This window comes from Athene cunicularia, assembly GCF_003259725.1.
Source record: "Athene cunicularia isolate RWA chromosome 28 unlocalized genomic scaffold, athCun1 chr28_part1, whole genome shotgun sequence".
Taxonomy (NCBI): domain Eukaryota; kingdom Metazoa; phylum Chordata; class Aves; order Strigiformes; family Strigidae; genus Athene; species Athene cunicularia.
The window spans coordinates 2,236,917-2,252,944 of NW_020799139.1; the positions used below are offsets into that span (position 1 = coordinate 2,236,917).

At 50.1% G+C, this 16,028-nt stretch overlaps 1 protein-coding gene across 2 annotated transcripts in view; it reads left to right on the forward strand.

The window, feature by feature from the left end:
• The first annotated feature begins 1,698 nt into the window (after window positions 1-1,698).
• Window positions 1,699-16,028, forward strand: part of SBNO2 (strawberry notch homolog 2) — a 48,753-nt gene continuing 34,423 nt past the window's right edge. The window contains exons 1-3 of one of the 2 annotated variants that reach the window (XM_026865062.1): window positions 1,699-1,924; window positions 2,984-3,063; window positions 9,762-9,885. In XM_026865062.1, the coding sequence (XP_026720863.1) occupies window positions 1,799-1,924; window positions 2,984-3,063; window positions 9,762-9,885 (330 nt within the window). In that variant the 5' untranslated portion in view covers window positions 1,699-1,798. Of the gene's footprint in view, window positions 1,925-2,983; window positions 3,064-9,761; window positions 9,886-13,591; window positions 13,620-16,028 lie in introns of those variants that run through there. The other variant, XM_026865064.1, reaches the window with a different exon arrangement.

The following is a 16,028-nucleotide window of genomic DNA, read 5'->3' on the forward strand; positions in this document are numbered from 1 at the left end:
AGATCAGCAGACTGCAGTCTGCTTAAACCCGGGGCTGGCCAGCCTGCTCCTGGGGAAGTTGCCTTCTGCTCTGCAGCCGCACCCCGGCGAGGCGCAGCCTTCATCCCGCGCGGGCGTGGGAGCTTACGCAAACTCTGCGCATCCCGGGGCGGCTGCAAATTCGGCTAAAATGAAAGGGGGAATACTTTTTTAAACCACAAAGTGCTTCGCCTCTGGCAGATGATTTAATTCAGTCTGGAAGCCTGTGTCTTGTGAAGGCATCTGAAGGGTGGTTAGAGGAGCGGAGGCCGCGGGGTGGCCAGTCCCTGCTCCTCTCCCAGAATGTCCCCTGGGTGCGAGGGCTTTGCCTGGGAGCCCTTGGCCAGGGGGGTGTCAGCCCCAGCCTCTCCTTCCCGGGCTCGGTCCCAGCAGGTTCTGCAGAGCGATCCTGGCATGGCTGCTGCCACCAGAGAGAGAAAGAAAGAGTCACTTTAATTTCGCTTTCCATTACCAATGCAGAAATAATTCTGTCTGCTGAAAGGTCACTTATTTTTAAAGGGACTCTGACTCATAAATGACTTTTCAAAAGTACTACTTGTAGCAAATAGTATCTTATAAATGATCAAAGCTGGCATATTTTAAATTGCAGCTTCGGTTTGTGCTACTTGTTTTTTCTGCTTGGCTGGCTGGCTCCATGAGGATACTGGCCAGTTCGTTTACTCAGCCGTCGTGCTGCTGCTTCTGGGGGCAGGCGGGGTTGTGGGAGGCAGAGGAGACGCAGAGAAGGATGCGATGGAAGTAAAGACATCACAGATGCTTTTCTCTTGCTCCTCTGGATGTATAGGTTGCTTTTACCATCTTTTTTTTTTTTTCTTAATCCATTAAATCCAATTGGAAATTGGTGTTCTCTGGGGTTATGGAGGATTTAGCAGGAAAATAAGAAAATCAGAACTGACTGTGGAGGTTTTGGCTGAGAAGCTGCACTGAAGGCAGTGTCTTATCGTGAGGTTAATCCCTGCCTGAACAATACTCCTGCTTTAGCAAGCACGACTCTGAAATCTCATCTTCTAGCAACAGGGAAAATGCCAGACAGCTGATAAGTTCTAATATTTGTTAGATTAATAGTATTAACGCTAGAAGTGTACTATCTGGTTTGACCTTTGTGCACAGCAGCGGCAACTGTGAAACGAGGGAGAGATCAAAGCGGAGTGAGATGGGAGCCGTGACCCCCGCTGGTGACTCCCTCCTCGCTCAGCACGGCCACCGGTGCTCTGGAACCACGTTCCACTGACGCAGTGTGTTTTCATGAAAACAAGCGATTTGGGGGAATTGGTTGTCAGGAGTTTGCACAAAAGTGCAGAATCTTTTTGTACGTTGGACAAGAAAATTCCTCAAGCTAGAAACCAGCTGTGTGACAACTGCAGAACTCACAGGTGATGGTGGTAATCTGCCAGGGTTCTGTGGTGTTTGCAGTGAGGCAGCAGAGGTGTGTTTAATGTAAATTCACAGGTCTGGGTGAATTCCAGGTGTGGTGATATTTGAGAGCTCTGTTTCCCAGTAAAAACCTCTCTTTTATGAAGAGGCAGGAGGCATTTCACAGACTGACGTCTGTTTACTGATCTCTTAGCTAAATTTGGTCTTAGAAGTGGGTTTTTTTTGTTGTTGTTCTTGTTTTTCTCCCCTGTCATAAAATTGAAATGTGTGTTTCTTTTCCAGCCCAGGACATGGTGCAGGGTGAAGAGCACAGATAAAGAACCTTCCGCCGCTCCGTAGCCCGTTCCCCCTGCCCCGAGGACTTCATGCGGCAGGACGCGGGCTGATGCCCTCAGCACACCCTGCCATGGACGGGGGGGAGAACTTCCCGCAGCCCCAGCACCAGCAGCCCGGCAACACCCTCTACAGCATCCCCGGCCTCCGCTCCCAGCTCGCTGTGCCAGCTTTGGAGGTGAGGGCCCGCGGCCGCCCCGTGGGGCTGGGAGAGGCTCGGCGGAGGGTGTCACTGCAGAGCCCGAGCGGAGCCCGGGAGTCCTCGTGCCTCTTTGCAGGAGCCGTTCACCAGCCCTGCCGGCAGCTCTCCAGGGATGTGGAGTATTGACTGGGAGTGCTGGGGGGCGGCTGGCTGCTGCCTTCCGAGTGGGAGGAGGAGAGCAGGGCTGTGATTAAAGCAATGCCCCTCTAAAAGCTCGTGGGTCCTGGGCTCCCCAGGAAGGGACTGGAGTTGACGCAGAACAGCAAACTTTGTGTCTGCCCCAGCTTGTCTCCCTGAGACGTGCTGAATCTACTGCTGGGGCCAGCTGCGCCTTTTTTGAGAGTGGATGAGATGAACAGGGCTGTACCAGTCCTGATATGGCTGCTAAAACAAGACCGGGTCCCTGATGCATTTGTTCTCAACAGGGCAAAAAGTAAACCCTTATCCCAAAATAGCTTACGTGCTCCTGCAGCTTTCTGTTTGTAACTCTTGCTTGAGTTTTGTCACATATAGGAATATAGAGGTTAAAAGAGGCCCGTTTCACCAAGTGCATGTTGCTTCAGGCATGAGGTAGCACTGCTCTGGACACAGAGAAGGACAGATGAAAGACTGATCTGTAGCTGAGTAATAAGATACCTTATTCTTTCCATGATTGTACTGGTCCGTGCCGAGCTAAAAGCTTCCTGTTAATGTCGGAGGCTGTTTAGGAGGAGGGAAGACAGAAGAGAGCGATGGTTTGGGGAGCTGACCTGTGCCCCCCAATTTCGAGATGACAGGCTGGTGACGCTTTCCCCAGAGGTTAAAGTGCCAGGGAAGGGGACTGTCCCCGCTGTCCTTCTGGGGACAGGAACAGGAGAGCAGGTCTGAGAGCTGACACTGGGGTGCAGCCCTCGGATTGTCCTCCTGCGAGCGACGAGGAGCCGCCACTGCCCTGGGGAGCACTGAGGGAAGGTGCTGAGGCTGGCCTGGGAGCCGCAGCTGCAGGTCGCTGTGCCAGGCCTCTGCTGCTCTGACTGTTCTGCTTTCTCCTTGCAGAATTCCGTGCTGGCTGCCGACTCGTGGAGTAGCTGCTACCCTGCCTCTTTCCCAACCTCATCTTTCCCAAGTGAAAACCAGTGAGTGCTGTTCTCCTTTGTATAATTCCCCTCTGCTCTTGCACACCCCGTGATTCAACTGTTTCTTTACTGCTTTGCTTGTTTACTTTATTTCACTAACTGATGGGGAAATAATTGCATCACAGACTGATCTTGTGGCATTTCATAAACTGCTACATCTTGGAAAATGCAGCAAATAGCTTTTTTTTTTTTTTTAATAAAAGGGCAAGAAGAGAAAACCTGTGATTTCTGGTAAACCTGGAGGCTGCTGTAAGGGAGGAACAGCCTTGTTTCAGCCTGGATTTGTTACACTAATGGAGTTCTTAAAACCAGCCCATTAGCATGGTCTAGCTGAGCAAATACGTCATGTAGTCTTGAGCTTTATGCAGACGGTGCTGACAGGGAGGAAGGTATTACTGGTACCAGACTGCAGCCTTATGGGTGAAGTGAAATGAAAATCTTTTGCTGGGTAGGTGACTGGAAGCTGACTAAACGTTACCATCTCATGTCAGTATTGAAAACACATGCACAGCCCCCCGCTGCACAGCCCCAAGCTCATCGAGTCACGACTTTTTCCTCTGGTTATAACTGATGTTCTTTGCTGATAATGTCATCCCCCAGGGTGTGAGGTGATGAGTACGGGCTCGGGTGAGGAATCGTGACTGACTTCTAAGTAAAGCTACCTGGTGTACAGCAGAGTTCAGTGCTGTGGAGTTGGAGGGGGTTCAGTAACCCTTGTGTGGTAACAGGGGCCCTGTGTGGTGGGAAGAACATCAGCCCTGTGCTTTCTGGATTCACTGGAAAAACTTCTAGATTACATGCCCCAAATTTTTGAGGGATCTTTATGTAACAATAAACCCTGTTCTTCCTTCTCCCCCTTTATGATGAGCCCCCACCCTGGGTCAGAAGGTAGGATATGACAGGAGATGTTTGGGATGACATAAAGTGGCCTTGTGCCACTGTCAAGTGACTTGGATTAAAACTCTGCTGGGAGATGCTGAGTGGTGGGAAGGTTGGAGGGCTGATCGGCGGCTGCTTTGGTCTCTTGGTGAATACAGGGAGTGGCACAGATATACAGGATGTGTTTTTATTTAGGTCAGAGGTGGGAGGAAGGAAAAAGAAAAGAAACAGCACTCGATATCGTGAGCTAAGGGCTGTGTTCCAGGTGCTCGAGGATTTAGATTAACCTCCTTCCTAGAGGGATTTTATTTTAGCATCGTGGTGGAGAAGCAGAGATCCGTCCTGGAGATGGGCCCAGCTGCAGCCCGGCTGGGAGCGCTGAGGATCACCCCTCTGCTTGGGGACGTGGCGGCTCTTGCTGCCGTAGTTCTGTTTCCTCCGCAGCCTGGGCCCCCCAGCTCTGCAGGGGCGGCTCTGCGGGGCCGCTCAGGCTCCTGCAGGTGCTGCGGGGGCTCTGCCTGTGTGTGGGGGCTCTGCCTGTGCCCGGGCGCTGCCCCGGGGAGAGGTGAGAGGACTTCCCAGATAATTCAGTCGCTTTGCTTTCAGCCAGCCCGGCTCTGATTGGAAGAGGGTGGACTTTTTGAGCGTGATTCCTGTAAATTACACTTTGTGAATCCTCAAGAGAGCTGTAACCGAATTTCTGGTTTGCTGTATTGAACCACAGGATTAGACTGTGTTTATCTATTGTGCTGGTTTTTTTTCTTTGACCGTTTGTTCTGGTTTTGCCCCTTGCTTTCTTCCTGTTTAGTGCTGCTGGTGTCAGCTCTGCTGGAAAGGCTGTAGCCTTGATCCTGCAAAGACATGCCTGGCTTTAACACAAATGTGAACTTGTTGACTTTGCTATAGTTACTTTTGGAAACGAGGCTCATTGTAGTAATTCTTTGCTAGAGAATGATTTAGCCAGGGCTGCACCTTTAGCTTCCTGTTTTTCATGTCCTGGTAGTTGTAAAAATTACCTTTCAGGTGAGATTTTTCCATATTTGTATTTCACAACAAAAGTCTGGCTTTTGTATTGGAAAACTGCAGCTGAATCTTTTTTAGGTGGATTTAGGGTTAGGGCGTTACAGGTAGGAATCCTGACAGGGATGGAAACATTGAGAAATGGGATTTTAAAGGCTGTTGTAATTATAGCCCATGCTGTAAAATAGAAGAATGCAGATGGCATTAGGGTAAGTACAGGCTTCTCTTCAAAATCCTTGCAGGAGAAATCTCATTTGCAAGTGGCTGTGTTTGGACATGGCTTATTCTCATAGCAACAGCTTTGTCCTGAAGCAGGTTTTTCCTGTTTCTTTTCAGTAGTTAACTTTCATGCTAGAGAATTTCTTTAAAAGATACCAGAGCTTTACCTCTTTGGTTCAGATTTTTGTAACCTGGAAAAATGTAAACAGTGTATTAAACCTTGCTGAAAGAACAAACGAGGTTCAGGTCCCCCACAGGGAAGAGCTGTAGCTCAGTTCATTTCTAAGGCAATTACTGCTGCAGAGCTGGGCTTCCCTTGCAGCTGCAGGCTCAGCACCTTCCTTGCTTCAGGGAGATCTGGGTCAGTCCAGTTGTGCTCTTGGAAGTGGTGTCACACATCTGCAAAAAAGTATTCTCAAAACCTGGAGCAAGGATTTCTTCCCCAGTTTCCAAAACACCATCCCCCTTTTTTCTTGGGTTTTCATGCACTTTTCTGCTTTGTCATGTTGTATGGAGTGTTGCTTGCTAAAATAGTAAAGGAGGCTTTGAAAAACATGGATTGGTGTAATGGTGGGGAGGAGGAGGAGTGCCAGCCCGGCACCGAGGCTGCCTGTGTCCTCGCCAGCTCGTCTCTGATGTGTGGGTGCCCGAGGTGTGGAGTTGGTGTCCCCAAGGGCAGCGCTGGCACGTCGGAGCCTCGGGCCTGGCCAGGACTCGCAGAGTGGAAGGCAGGCGCAGGGTCCCAGCAGCCCCCCCAGGTGCTGGTCTCACCTCCCGTGGCCTGGGGGGGGCTGCGTTGCTTTGCCCCCCGCTGAGGTGTGGATTCCTCCAAGAGCCTGGCCAGCAGCAGGTCCTGCTGTGGAAAGTCTTGAGCTTCAGGAACGCTGAAGGAAAGGATCAATTTTTTTACAAAATAAAAAAACCCAACAACAACCCACGCCCCCAACACGGCGCGTGTGCAGTAGCCCTGCCCTGAGACCCCAGCTGGGTCGGCGTCGGATGCTTTGGTTCTGTCTGATGTCAGCTCAGGTTTGCCTCGGACCAGGCTGGTCTGATGCTGCCTCCAGAGCCGGTGGCAGCAAAACCAGTCTGGCTCTTCAAAGCTGTCTGAGCTTGATACAATCCAAAGATTCTCCTCACCCAGCTCAGAACATCCCAGGACTCGGGGATGAAAGAATTTCTCTGGGCCAGGTGCTTTACTCCTTAGAGAAGGGTAGGAGAGCTCTCTGCAGTGAGTGTTGGTGCTTGGCGGGTTCTGAACTTTGCACGCCTTCCTGAGCTTTCCTTCGTGTTTTCCTGCAGGGAAATGTCCCTATAGTTAGATTTCTAAATGTTCTTTTTCTTACAGCTGAATTTCTGGGCTTGCTTTATTGGCTTGTTTTGCTTGTGGGGCAGAGAGCAGACGCTGATTTAACTGGTACCTGCTGAAGGACATGCACTGGGTCAGCACACGCATCCGCCTCTTCGCACACCGGAATGCTGGTTTCTTCAAACTGAGCTCTTCAGCCAGATTCCCTCTTTCTCTCTTGTGAAACAGAGTTCAAAGAGAAGTGGGAGACCAGCATTCCTTCCCCATTGCCCCTGTGGTTTCTTTGGGGTGACTACGTCTCCACAGAGAGAGCGGTGTTGGTGCTGGCAGAGCTGCGATGGAGCCTTCCTCTTCTGGGGGCTGCTCCTCTCCTCTCTGTGGAGCTCAGCACTTCTGCAGACTAGGCTTTACCTTAGCGCAGAAGTTTCTCCAGGAGCTTACGACTAAATGTGTTTTGTCATTTGGGTTGAAGTCTGGTTTTATTCAGCAAGATCAGCACTTGGTTTTCTGCGGCCCAGAGAACTAGGATGACTCCAGAACTCCCTAGCGTTAACTCATTAAACTCTGATCTCAGCGCTGACAAGATGAGTTGCACTGACTAAATAATAAGCATGTGTATTTAATTATTACAAGGTTAGTAATTGCTGTAGGGCCCCGATTGCCTCAAGAGCCAACCTCAATGGTTAAAGCGAATCGGTGTCCTCGCAGGGACTCCTGTAGCACTCGCCCACAGCGCTCGGATGGGCCTCAGCTGAGCGTGTCCCCGGCCCAGCTCTGGGTCTGGCTCTTCGGGGGCAGGTTGGGTCTCTCCACGCCAGCACACGGCTTGTGAGGCTGCTGAATGCAGGTGGGGCTTTCCATTCCCACCCAGAGGTTCCCCTTTAGGGCTGCAGCTCAAAGTCAGATCTCGGGGTACGGCTGCAAACAGGCAGTCTGTTGTAAATCCAGCGTGATTAAACCCGGTATAAATTTGCTTTCTAAAGCAGTTATTAGTTATCCAGTGAACACCCTCAGCCCCTGAGGGGGAGTAGTACTCTGAGACCCGGAGTAGGTTCCGTGGAGCAGTTTGCCAGTATCTAAGCCCTGGAGAGGGTGAGCAGGTACGTACAGGGCAATCTGCGACGAGGCTGTTTTCACATCTCTGCTTTAGCACTACAGCAAGGTTCACAGACTTGATTCTTCCAGTTAACACTTCTTTTTTTTTTTTTTTTTTTTTCAGTTTAATTCAAGCTAACTTTACAGTGGCTTTATGCCAGCTCTTCAAATGAGGGTGAATATCTTTGAGTTCTTATTTAAGGAAAGGTAAAGCACAGCACCAAAGGTCCTAAAGAGACTCTGGCAAACGCTGCATGCTGGGTTGCTTTCCTAAGTTGATCTTAAAGCAGTGCACTGAGTTGCTGTTGGCTCCTATTTCAGAGTGCAAGAAGAAAAGTGCATCTCACATTCACAGATTTGAAAACCAAGATTAAGGGAAACAAAATAACATACCAGAGCTGGTCATTCCTCAGCAGTTCAGGCCGGGGAGGTTGGGGCTGTCTTGGTCTCCTTCCCGTTACCTTAACTGACTCTTGCCCAGACCACGGGGTGCTGCTGAAATACGAGGCTGTGTTCACTTTTCTGGTAAAAATAGTTTTCCCCTTCCTTGGTTAGTTCGTTAGTGCTGGCCAAGCTCTGTCCTCATGCAAGAGAGACAGTGAGACCACAACGGTTTCAACTTGAAAGCAATTTCACCAGGTCCTTCCCTGCGTGTAGGTACATTAATGCCCAGAATTCATGCACGGGTTTTCGTTTGCTGGGAGAGATGAGGAGGAGGCAGGAGTCAGTGGGTTGTCAGAGCTGCTGATGCAGGTGTGCTGACCCTCCCCTCCACCTTGGCACGGCCTTAAGTCCCTGGTTCCGTGCGGTCGGTGGAGCAGCGGCAGCCCTGAAGAGAAGGGAAAAAGGGAAGAGGAGAGGAGGGAGCTGATCCCTTTTGAGGGTGTTATCTTTAATGATGAAAAAAGAGCAGGAAAAACGTATTTAGCAGGGCGAGATAACTGTGTTTGCACATAAATACATATGTAAATGTTAAGCACGTATTAATGAGCTGCTAGCCACACATGGCATTTTAATTGCTTAATAGTGCTTTGGCCCCGCAGTCATCCCCCAGCTCTGCTCCTGGGTAGTGTTTCTTTTTACATTTTGTTTCTCCCTCCCCCCCAGTGCCTTGTTAAAGTTTATTGCTGTGGGTTCTGTAACTCTGGCATAGGAAGAACTTGCCACAAGAGGAAACCAGTCAGGTCGGGTGAAATGTTTGAGTGGTTCCAGCATGCAAACGTGTTGGGTGGCGATTGCCCAAGCGCCGAGTGCACGGCCCTGACGGGAAGGATTACGAAGCACATTCCTTGCTCCTGCAGGAGAGGGAAAGGGCTCGCCTGGCTAGGAGCAGAACCAGGAGATGGCTCTAAGGCCAGGCAGAGGCTGCTCCCGGGGAGGAGGAAGGGAACGCTCCGCTCTTCTGCTCCGAGGAAGCCGGCGCTGCGGGACGGGGCCGGAGGAAGCACCGGCGTGTGCCCTGCCTGGGAGGGAGCGGGCGCAGGCCTTCGCTTTTCTCACTTGTTGGTTCAGCAGAGATCTTGCTTTGTAACTTAGTACGGTCGGTTACATCCATAATTCATCTCTGTCTGGGCCGGTGGTTCAGTCTAGGGTTGCATGTCCCCAGCGCTGCCGTTTTTGTCTGGCCGGGAGCCGGAGCGGGGAGCGGCGACCTCCCGGCCAGGCTCTGCGGCGGGTGTGGTTTCCCTTCCCCGCCTGTGCCACCTTTCGGGCCTCTTTCACTTTTATGGCCCAAACTAGCATTTGGGTGGGATATTTCCGTGAAACGTGATGCTTGTCCTTCTGGAGTGTGATTGTCACGTTCCATCACGCCCGTCAAGCGCTTGGCGCTGGGACATCACAGAGGCTTCATTTTGCTTTGTTGTCAGGACTGGAACGTTATTTAGTCCCACAGACCATTTTTATTAAATCCTTCCTGGTTTACACAAATTGCCAAGAATTGAATTCTTAGTACAGCTTTCCAGACTCTGACACTACTGAATCTGGGAAGTGGGATATAACGGGTAGATGTATTATTTTGCCTAGATATCTCTTCTGGATAAATACAGCTTTTTTTTTTTTTTTTTTTAATGTGTCACCCCATAGTTGCAGCTCCACTGCTGCTGCTGGAGTCTGAAGCAACCTGGGAAATACTCAGGACTGACAGGAAATAACTGCTTTTCCCATTTCCTTACAGGCAATATTTTAATTCCCCTCACGATTTTTATATGAATTCCATCAGCAGACCACATTTCTTGGATACAAACTATGCATCTGTGGACCCCACTGACTTCTTACCAAAAAATGGTGATTTTCCTCAGGTAAGTACATAGCTACTGATGGCTTGGGGGGAGAATGGTACTTTATGGTGATGGGTTTTATTTTTCAGTATTGCCTTATTGAGGGGAAAGGAAGAGATGGGCAATATCTTAAATTTATCCAGCACCTGATAGGAGCTGGGTTCAGCTGGGATGGATTCTCTGACAACAGTAATTCAGAAGCTATCTGTTGGCTCCGTAGGAGCTTATCTGTGGTAAAATTGCTTCTGTTTTTTCAAGTGATGTTTAACAAACTGAAAGTGCATGGGAGAGTCCCGTTTGCAGGAGGATGTAGGTAAGTGTGAATTGGAACGTGCTTCAGACGGTCAAATCATTTGTCTCTTGAAACACTCTTCACGGCGGGCGGCGTATGCTGCCTGTGCTTTCTCACTGATTGCAAGGCGTGGATTCTTGAGTGGTGGATATTTCGGGATTACGTTGACTCGGTGCCTAGCAAACTGAGACTGGAGCCAGTTCCTTTTTTGCAGAGCTGAAGTGGGGGAGGACTGAGTAGTCCCCCTGGTTCATTTGGCATCTCTGGGGACCAGGAGGCATCCTCCTCTCGGGGTGGGCAGGAGCTCTTCCCACGGAGGTTCTGAAATATTGCACGGGTTTTGGCAACTTCTCGTGATGAGGTTGGTCAGTAAAGACTGGAAAGCAGCTGATATGACAGAGCTGACCTGGAATAAAGAAGGGACTAGCTATATCCTTTCTAGGAATTAACATAGATATTATCGGTGTCTGGCTGTGTATGTTCTTTGCATTAGTGTTTCCCCCAGCATAGGAAGATCCTTAGTGAGCAGAACTGCAGAATGTCACCCTGCTCTGAGCTACCCAGGTAGCAGCCAGGCGGAATGAAGTCCCCAGTCTCGGCCCTCCCAGGTCAGGACGTCACGGCTGCGGTTCTCTGGTGAGGCGCAGGTCCAGATGCAGTCCAGCCTCAGGTGGGCAAAGCGCCCAGCCCGCCTTGCTTCCAGAGACACAGAGGAGGAGGAGGAGTGCAGACAGAGCTACAGAGCACCCCTTGGCTTCCAGCCTGTGTCCTGGACTGTTTGAGCAGACCCTCCCATCAGACAAGGGGCCGGGGAAGGAGCAGGGCTGTGTCAGGGATGGGCATGGGCTTCAAGCCATGTGCAGAGAGGCTTTTCTGGTTAGACAATGCTACAGGGAGCTTGTGTTAGAAATTAGTGATTGATAATTTTATTTTTATTTTTTAGTATGCTTGAGGTCTTCTAATGAGACCTGATTAACAGGTTGGTTGGGGGCTTATCAGTTGCTGACAAATTGGACCTTCAAGCCTCAGGGGTGCTTGGAGGGTCTCAGAAGAACCTTTGAGGTTTGCAAAACCCCGGGCTCTCTTCAAAATCTTCATCTCTAAGTCAGACTTGTTTCACTAAAAGTATTGTTTTTTTCTGGTCACAACAAAGCTCCCCAGCAGAGCCAGGCTTCCTCTGGGTGTGGGAACCGCGCACAGCAGTGTCTGCTGCAGGTCTGTGTGAGCTGCGGGCACCCGGGCACTGTTTGGGTGGTGACTGAGATGGAGCTGAGATCGGGTGTTATCCTCCTTCTGTGTTCAGGTGAAGACTGACCTTTCTAGATGTTTCCTGATTAATTCTAAACGTGCCTTGCAACGTCCCCCTGAGTTGCTCACCCAAGGATGAAGCAGGGCAGTACAGGTGCCCTCTGGGCTGGGCTTCCCACACTGAGAAACCCTTCCCTGGGCCCTGTTAAGATGCTTGTGCTTTCAAATATGTTTTATTGTCAGTAACTGCTGAATGTCAAGACACTTACAAACAGAAACTTTTTGCTTCGTAATCTGTCTCTTCTTCCTGCGTGATTCATTAATTGATGCATCAGCGCATTGATGCATTTTGCCTCTTCTTGAGGGGGATGTGTTAATTCCCCCCTCATTGTGTTTTTATTTTCTTGGTGTGGCTAAATAGAGGTTTTGAACTTCCTCGGGGCTGTGATTTCTGCAGGTCTGGATTTACATGTGCTGGGGATTTGTGCCCTTTGAGGTGAGCTGCTGTGTGATAGTCCAAGTGTGAGCAGAGCCCACGCGAGTGCCTGGCCTGCCGCTGCGGGTCTGCTCCCTCACCAGCAGCTGTTGACCAGAGTCTTCTAACTGGATAAAACCAGATAAGTAAATGAGTCGTAATAGCATTGATCTTTGCCTCCTGCGGAATTAATTGCAGGAGGAATGAGACAGAAATGTGATCTCATCAACTTGTGGAAGCCATTTAACAGGCTGTGATAGGGAGAGGGGTCCTCTCCATAGGTCTGGTGTAGTTTGGCTGATGGGTTTAACGGGAAAAGGGCTTAATTATTTCTTTAACTTACGTATTTTCTAGTATCTAAGTGGTTGATCGGCTTCCTTCCCCTGCTGCATCACGGAAATTGATCTCAGTCGGCTTGGAAGATCAGATTTTTGGAGATTCTTTGTGACGAGGAGATGCTTCTTTGTGTTGGTTAGGTGATAAGGGCAGGAGGGCCCCAAGACAAACCAGACACAAATGGCCTCAAATGATTTCCAGAACACGAAATAATTCCTGTGCCACTCTCATCCTGCTGAAGAGGAAGTGAGGGGTGGGAGCAAGGTGGTTGTAGGTGGTTTCACTTCTGCTTGGACTCTTCCTTTCCAAGCCAACTGTTGTGAGACTGCAGCTATTGCCATGTGCTTGCGAGGTTCTGCTTCAAGTATAGAAGCAATCAAGTGTCCTTCTCTGAATCGGACACAGCCAAGCCAGTTCTTTGACTTGGGTGTTGTACCCCGTAGCAGCAGTTAGTGCCGTGTGGGTTCCCGTGAGGAACAGAGCATTCTTGCAGGTGCCTTTCAGCCCCGGTTGGTGGCTGTCTGTAAGCCTTTGCATCCAGGTTACCGCCTGGGGCTTTCTGGAGATTCCCACAGATAACCCAAGGCAGTGATGTGTCACCCTGTGTGCTCTCAAACTGAGAAGCACTAAGTTAGACCTTTGTTGGAGCTCTGTTTTCCAATCCGAAGCTGCTCTGGTGGCGTGGTACCTCGGAGGCATGGTGCCGGGCGTCAGGTGTGACAGTGCCCGTTAACGGGAGATAACGCCGGTGGTGTGTGTTCTGCTCTCTCTTGAGGAGGTGTTTCAGTCCTTGCTCGTCCTCCAGCTCAAAGGGCTTGTTCTGCTCAGCATGGAGCCAGATCAGCCCTTCTGAACACACAGCTTTTGGCTTCTGAGCTTTCTACGCAGCTTGTTCCTCGTGCTCTTGTGTGTTAGAATGGAAGAACCACTAACGTGGAAATCCATTGATAAAACCTCGGGCTTTCTGAACCACCAGTCATTGCTCATCTGAAGAAAAGCTGATGATATTTTCTCAGGAGCCAGAATTAGAGCCTGGATCTGGTAGAGCAGCAGGCACTTTACTGGAGCAGTGGCATCAGTCTGGAGTAATCTGGGAGCGTCCTGGAGCTTTTCCATCTCTTGCTTCAGCAGTATTTTCGACTTTACTGATTTCTTGCTGTCCCAGATGCCAATCTGTTAAATATTAACAATCTGCCTGAGAAGCTGAAGCACTCGGGAGGTGTGGGAGCAGCCTGGGTGGTTACACCTTCCCAGGTGACTGTACAGGAAAGTACCTGTCTCTTCCACACTCGCCTGGTGCGGTGGTAGGAGTGGCAAGTCCTGTTAAACTTTGTGCTGTTCCAACCATGCCAGACGGAGGAGTGAAAGCAAAGAGAGAACATGAGGAGCTTGCTGCACGCTTTGGTGAGAGGTTCTTGGTTAAATCTGTCGTCACTGGGCAGACAGGTAGACGGGGTGAGAGCTTGTGCTGCCGGCCTAGATGGGTGCAGAGTGTTTATTCTCTCAGATACCAAAAGCCACAGCAGAGCTTTCAGTGCCCTTAGGTCGCAGCCTGCCCGATGCTGCCCTGAGGGGGCAGAGGGAGGAGGTGGAAGTGTCACCTCTGGTCTGGGGCGATGCTTTGCCATCCCTGCCTGTGATCTGACAGCGAGCGGGGAGCGCTGCCCCCCCAGGATGTACCCGCAGGCACCCCGGGACCCTGGCCTGGCCTCGGGGGGTGGAGGCGAACTGGAGGCAGTTTGTCTCCTTAAACAGTTTTCGAGGAATATTGAAAAAAGATTTAAAAGGTCTAAAGAGCAAACGACTAATGACTCTGAGGTATTTGTGTAGTAAACACTCACTGTTGGTGGCAATGGTGGGAGGAGCGTGCATGTGCCCTGGGGCGTGGGGCACTCAAGTTCTCCCAGCACTGGCATTTGCTCCCCCCTCTCTTCTCGCAGTGTTTTGTTTTGGAGGGTCCTCAGCTGGACCTGCAGAGTGTAAAGCCTTTGCTGGCCTGAAGATGCCCTGAGTGGGAGTTGCCACATTTCGTAATTGCTCCAGGGATTTCTTTTTAGTTGAATCACTTACTGCTGCTGCTTGGGCCCGGTGAAGGGTGATTTCTGTGAGGATGGCTGGAGCCTTGCTGAGCTCTCTCTGCAGATTGGAGAAGGTGCTTCATTTGCGTGGCCAGAACAGCCTGACGTGAACTTGAATTTGTTTTCTCCACAGTATTTTGGGGTTTTGGCTTGCTCTTGGGTGATTCATCCTTGCCGGTCTGTTGGCATTCTTTATATAAACAAATGGCTTAAACTGAGGTTTAGAAAACACTTACGTGAGGCCATATTGGGGTCTGATAGTGTTTCTTGATCTTGGGAACCGTTGTCTTAAGCCAGAGTCTTGCCCAGACCGTGTGGTGTCATCTGCCTATGGAAGGAGTCTACTGCCTGCACACATGTACTGAGAAACCAGAGTCCTGGAGAGCAGCAGGGTTTGCTTCCCACTGCTTCCCTCGCTTCCTGCCCTTGCCTCCCCCGGCCTCAGGTGACAGTGAGTTGGAATCCAGTGATTTGTGCAGTAATTCTGCTGCAAATGTGTTTTTACCGTGTTGGTGCTATCTTGTGTCACTGGTGGTAAGAGCTGTTAAGTGCCACATCAAAACACTAAATCCAGGAGCTTGAAGTTACGCTTCGGCATCTGCTGTCCCTGGGCAGGTGTGTGTCGAGCTGGGGTCTGTCCCCAGAGCTTTACCATAAAGCAGAGCAGCCTGCTCTAGAAAAGCATACCTGACACGTAAATACTTGCTGCTCTTGGTCACCACAGATTTCTCACTGTTCTGTCCTGGTTAGAATTACTGAAAACACAACTCTGCCCGCTTCCTCTGAGCCTTTTGTTATCTGAAGTGGTCCTGCCTGTTTCTCATAGCCAGCCTGTGTTTGCCTTTGCTCACCTTCATTTGACTTGCTCCTTGTGGCTACCCAGAACAGGACTTTTCTGAACGCACAGAAGCCTCTTCTGACTTCCTTTGCCATGAGTTACACTGAAAAATAAACCCGACCTCTTGGCAGCGAGGGTGAGCAGCTCCCGTGGAGCGTGGAAGGTGTGGATGCAGCGGGGGGGCTCTGCAGAACCTCCAGCCTTTTCTCCGCAGTGCAGCAGTTCCACGTGTAAACGCTTTGGCAGGAAGCTCGGGTACCCTTTTTAAAATCTGAGTTGTGCTTGGACTGGAGGAAGCAGGTCAGTGCAGATTGATTTTAGGTTGTGGGGGCAGGGAGGAGCTGGCTGCTCTTGGGTAGAGTCATTTGCAGTAATGCTGTAAAAATGCAGTTAAAGCCTTGTTTGATCTGCGTGTGGTGTATGGGGGCTCTTGACCACACGTGTTAATCATAAACCAGCTCTCTTTTCCCTACCAGCCCCTTGCAATCTCCTATTAATCTTTCTTGTTAAAGGGGGGGGGAGAAATTAACCTACTCTTAAAAAAAGTATTAATTTTTAAAAGTGTTTCAGTGCACAGAACTGTGGTGATTTAAGAGAAATCAATGTAACAGTTATTAAATTATACGAAAGACTCGGTTCTGACTGAAATGAAGAGTTTCCTGGAATAAGAAACATCCTGGAACGTCCTGTCGCTGTCCTGGAGTTACGTCTACAGGGAATACAGATACTAAAATCAATTTGAAGACAATTAACTGACTCTGGTGCCTTGGAAGCGTTTTACAAACGAGTTGCTTTACATGCTCATGCCTTTGTTTTTGCACTGCAGGGTCGGGGTTCTGGCTGACTTAGTGACACTTTAGTGAGATGCTCAACGCTTCAGGCCGTGGTTTAGAAAAA